This window comes from Geosmithia morbida (genome assembly GCF_012550715.1).
Source record: "Geosmithia morbida isolate 1262 chromosome Unknown scaffold_0, whole genome shotgun sequence".
NCBI classification, from domain to species: Eukaryota; Fungi; Ascomycota; class Sordariomycetes; order Hypocreales; family Bionectriaceae; genus Geosmithia; species Geosmithia morbida.
Window position 1 is genome coordinate 140,470 of NW_023336187.1, and position 5,590 is coordinate 146,059.

Consider the following 5,590-nt stretch of genomic DNA (forward strand, 5'->3'; position numbering starts at 1 on the left):
AGGAAGGAGGAGAAGAAGAAGGGAGAAGAAGAAGGAAGAGGAGGAGGAGGAGGAGAGAGCTTGTCGACCTGGAGAGGACGAGGAGGACGAGTGCCAAAGATGGACGGAGAGGGAGGGAGAGAGAGAGAGAGAGAGAGAAGAGGCTCTCGGTCCCCAGACGGGATCGAGTCTGAAGGAGTCTCACAACCGCACAAGCTCACAGACAGTTCCGGCCCATGGCGTCTGTCGCGTATAGATGAGCTGAGCCTACCGGACAGCGGGACGGCCTGGAGCCACACAGCCACACAGATGGACGGTGACGTACGGAGTACATGTGCGATGTGCGGATGCCGTCGCTGACTCCTTCCCTGCTGCTTCCTGTCGGCGGTCGAAGCACACGGGGCCACGGGCAGCCGCCAACCGGCGGTAGTTGAGAAGACTCAGAAGCCTGGTCTGAGCGGTGGGGCTTCCCTGCGTGCAGAGCAGCCAGGCCAGTACGCGCCGTGGTGGTATCATCCTCCTCTTCACATCATTCATCATTCTGACAGGTAACGCATACGCCTACTCGTCAGGACGGGCGGATGCCCCCCCCCCCGACCAAGGTCCGGCATTCACGCCTACAGCGCTGCCGTACCCTGCGCTCGCACAACGCCAGGCACGTGGGAGACGAGAAGTCGGCGGGCGGTCAGCGTGAAGAAGTAGAGGTGATTTTAACTCTGTACGAGTACTCTGTAGACTTGTTGTTGTTGTTGTTGTTGTTGCTTCTGTACGCAGACTACCCGATCGGGATGACAGGGATGTTCGGAGCTAGTCGACACCCGAAACGGACGGGGGTCTCGTCGGGGGATGAAAGGGGATGATGCACCGGGTCCCATGCCGCGATCCTTGTTGGTCTTTCAGAGACATGGGTTATGCTGTGAGGGTCTATCTGTCGCTGTTATTTTGGTTTGTTTTTTTTTCTCTCCTTTTATTCTTCGCGTTGCCTTGTCACTGCTGCTGCTGCTGCTGCTCCTTTTTTCTTCTTCTTCTTTTTTTCTTTCTCTTCTTTTCATACTGTCCCTCTCTCTCGTTTTCCTCTCGCTACACTCCTGTCTTCACTGATATCCCCCTCACTCCGTCTCCGTCTCCATCTCGTCCCCTCTCACCTGCCGCCCCTGGTTGCTGACCCTTGCCAGAAGCTACGAGTGCTGTGAGGGAGAAGAGGGGACAGGAGGGGGGGTGGTGAGCCGGGGGGAGAAAGAAGTCGGGTAAATCCCTCTGCACCGTAACCACAATAAGCATGTCTGGCCAGGGAGGCCCCCGGTATGATTCTTGTGACAATGGCGCCAACGCAGAAGGAAGACGGAGAGCTGGGACCGATATTACGACCTACAGGCAGACTTAGTATTATTACTCCGCAAGAGGTGAGGATGCGTGGGAGGAGACGCCGTTGAGCCATGCTAGTCCAAGACTGTCCAAGGCTAGGAGGTCTCTCTTGTTTTCTCTTGTTCTTTTTATTTTTTTAAAAAAATAAAAATAAGGAGTTTTTTTTCTTTTTCTTTTCATGATCCATATATGCATTCCTCGGCTGCGGCGTCGGTGACGCGGGTATCAGCGTGTAGCAGATGCCTGAAGCTGGCGAATGAAGCCTTCCCCCCCACCCCCTCCCCTTTCACAAAGGTTCGATCGTGCATCTTGCTGTCCACGGGCCATGACAGGCCTTGTCGATGCGGTAATAAAAACTGGTCCGATCGGGGGGTTTTTTTTTTTTTTTTGGGGGGGTTTTGAAGATTTGAACAGATTGAAAAAAGAGCAAACATTTTAGAGAATACGCCACGTACATGCCATGGCAAATCTCNGTGTGCGTCCGATGTAGGTCGTGACTCGCCATTGTGTATATTGGGGGGGGGGGGGGGGGGGGCGGGTCGGTTTTTTGGGGGGGGGGGGGGGGGGGAGGGGGGAGACCTCTGGGCGGTTGGTTGGTTGGCTCGCTCATCAAGAGGGGGACAAGGTTGTCAGGATGGGATGGGATGGGATGGGACGGGACGGGAAGGAGATTGAGATGGGACGATTACCGTTGCTGTCCATCTTCGCCCGTCGGCGGCGCCGCTGCGGAACGTCAGATCGTCTCGTGGCAGCCGTGTGGTCCTTGGACATTGGTGGCCCCGGCAATGCCGCAATGGGGAGCTCTTCTCGGCTCATGGTTGGTGGCATGTTGGCTCGTGATCGGCAAGCTAACCCAGGGGTGAAGGAGGGGGGGGGGAGCAGACGATTGTCATGACTCGACACCAACAAGGCGCATGGCGATGGTGAAGCCCTTGCTCTTGGCTTCCTGTCATGGCGTTTCCAAGGTAGCACGCAGGGTATGAGGGCATGAGGAGGTGAGAGAGTACGAGTACGTCGTGGAGACGCGCGCTTTTCCCCATCTATCGCCCGCAGCTTCTCCCAGACAGGAGCTGGCCTCTGTGGCGCTCGATGTTGTGACGTATAGCGTCGTACATAGCGTATGGCGTCGCTGCGTAGTGCAGCATTCTCCTGCGGTGCAGAGTTTCTCTCAGAAATACTCGTAATATTATCAATGATTATATAGACATATGGAAGGAGCTGTGCACACGAGGCAGGTGCGAGCCAATGTATGCGGAAGGCGCGTGCGTAGTGCGGGAAGGTCCAGAGGAGGACCGGGGGGGGAGGAGGGTTGGGTTCCCGTCTGTGGGGGAATAGCCTGCCTATAGGTGTAGGTGTCGTCGTCGTGCTTCCTCGTCAAATATGACGTTCATCATCTGTGCCACCCCATATCTGTATCGCCGCAATGATAGCATTCTGATCAATACTCGGCACCTGCTGCTGATGCTACCAGCACGTACGGAGTACGTACAGATATGCTTGTTCTTGATGGTGATCTGACAATACGAACTCTGCGTAGCGGTACATGTGTTTGCGGGATATCAATACAGATGGCAGGCACTCGTGACCTCACAACGCGTGGATGCTACCCTGCGAGTGCCAGGTACCGGTACTCTGCCCGCACGCACTCGACAGTGCCCGCACGGGGTAGCCGGGACAGGGCGATGGACTGCCAACATGTGGTGTCATCAGCGGTACGGAGCACAGAGCAGCACTACGCTGCATATCTTTATGCGCATCATCGCATCTAGCTGATGTTATGTCTCTATCGAGAGGCTGATCGTGTCGGCTGCACCATCTTCAATACTGTCGGTACGAGCACTGTCACTGCCACTCGTGTTTGAGATGCAGACTAGCGAGATATCGTACCTCGTACCTGTACTTTGCACTTTGGGGGGTGCGGTGGCGATAGGTGGTGGTGGTGTCCGAACACATGCGACAGCAATCCGCGAATATCCATACGGACTCGGTATAGCAACACGAGTTGCATCAGCATATGACCTGGCAAACCTGTAGATGCTGTCGCTGTCGATACGACATATCAGCATAGCAAATGCTACAGATACCTGTGCTCCGTGTCAGGACCGCTCCGTATCGGGACGACAGTTTGATGAGTACCGGTTCTATGCTGTGGCGACGAGTATGTGTACGTGCACTGCGATGCTGCTACGGGTAATCTGTAGAGATCATATCGCCGCCGCCTGAGTAGTGACAGTACCGGGTACCCACCCGTACAGGCCAGCAGTAGTCATGGGACGGAGACGAGAGGCTAGCGCTACTCGTACCTGTCCTGTACGTGTGCTCGTATAGGGAGGCCACAGGGCACGCACACGTGTACTCCGACGTACCTCTCCCTCCTGCCCTCCCGAACCTCAAACGAGCAAAACATCCACCCTCGACGTCTATATTGCTGCATCCTCGACGCTCCCCTTTCATCTCCCAAAACGCTGCCCGCATGCGCGCACGCACGAATCCACGGATCAAGGTCGATCAATGTGCGCGGCAGAGGATGCATCCCCGGTGTGAGCCTCGACACGGCTGCCGTCGGCCATGAGCAATACTATACTACCCAAGATATCCTGGGTGCTCCGGCCTCCAGCTGCGTCGTGACCCCGCACACGCATGTCGTCGTTTCCGGGGGTCACCCTGCCCGGCCTCCTCTCCCTCACTCTCTGCCTCCCTCGGGCCTTGACCGGCTTGCTTCTGACGCTCCAGGCTCCAGCATCGTGGGCAGCTTTGCTCTCGGCGGCTAGCTTCATCTCATCCGGAAGCACATCGATTGCTTTCTCTTCTTCTTTTTTTTTTCGGCTTCATCTCGTCTCTTCGTCCCTCCTTGCCGTGACTGCGTCGCCATCGATCCCAGCCGTGTCGGTGCGCATCGGAGCAGGGGCTTGCGAGGGGGATCCTCTCCCTCCTGCTGTTCTCTCCCGTCTATCTGACTGACTGACTGACTGACTGACTGACTGACTGACTGTGCGCACAGGCAACGTCTGATCTGAGCGCTTTACGTCGTATGCGCGGCGATGATTGCATCCCCGTATGACGATCCTCGACACAGCCCAGTAATACCGAATAGCATCATCCACGAGTATGATCTGTAGAGTATACGGAGCATATTGTATATATATATATATATATGTGTGTGTGTGTGTGTGTGTGTGTGTGTGTACGATCAGTGCAGGAGAGAGATACGTACAGAGGGGCTCGTATCAACACTATCCCGCTCTAGTATCCAGCCACCGCCACTACACCACAAGGCAGACGATTCTCTGCTGCTGCAGAACTCTCATCCTATCCTACCCTATCCTATCCTTTCTTTCCTCTCGGTCGTTGGAAAGGCCTGGCCGGCCAGCCACTATCCGGTGCGCGCGTCTCTGGAGACCGGTGCTGACTGACTCGGCTCCCTCATCTGGCCCAGAGACTGCACATGTACCGGGGTATTACTGCGGGAGTAATATGACGGATGCTACTCCCGTGCCCCGTACGCGGTACTTCCACGGGCCTTGCTTGAGGTCCTGGCGCCCTGGGGCCGTCCCACGCTCGACTAAGCTGTATGACGGTGTGCAGCCATGAGAAGTTACGTGTACGGGTACAAAGCGTTCCAAGGAAAAGGAGGACGGGTACGTACCCCCTACCCCCTACCCCCCTACCCCCCCCCCAATACCCTCGTACCCTCGTACCCTCGTACCCTCGTACCCTCGGTCCCCGTCGACCTGTGCTACCCAGAGAGCACGTAGTAGCCCAGCTAGCCTGGCACCCCTGTCCCTGCCTGAAACGCCTCGAGGCAAGCCCGCCGCTATGGGGGCTCTCACTCCGGGAGAGGCTAGTTCTCGACGTCGGGCGCGTCAAGGTCCGGGACCTGTGCGTCTAAATCTGTGCGGAGCCATGTACGGCTGCGGGCTGTGGCCTGTGGCCTGTGGTCTGTCTGTAATCTCTACTCCGTACCCGGCGGCGAGCTGCACGAGAAACATCACGACGACGACGACGACGACGTGCTTTCCCATGGCAGTCGCGGACCTGATGAGCGAGGGAGAGAGGATGCGTACGGCCCGACGCTCTGACCAGAACATGCGTCCCATCCCGCTCACCCGCTCGCTCGCTCACACACGCTCTCTCTACGGGTATACCTTGCCAACCTGCGTCAGCGCCGTATCTATCGTGGCCGGTGAGCGTGTGCGTCCGATGTAGGTCGTGACTCGCCATTGTGTATATTGGGGGGGGGGGGGGG

General features: G+C 56.9%; 1 protein-coding gene across 1 annotated transcript; it reads right to left on the reverse strand.

Annotated features, from left to right (window-relative positions):
• Positions 1–540: 540 nt before the first annotated feature.
• On the reverse strand, positions 541–2,160 carry GMORB2_0044 (uncharacterized protein; the record flags this gene model as incomplete). Its single annotated transcript, XM_035462030.1, has 2 exons — positions 541–614; positions 2,034–2,160. The coding sequence occupies 2 exons, from the start codon at positions 2,158–2,160 to the stop codon at positions 541–543; spliced, it is 201 nt and encodes a 66-aa protein (XP_035324960.1).
• Between the last annotated feature and the right edge of the window lie 3,430 nt (positions 2,161–5,590).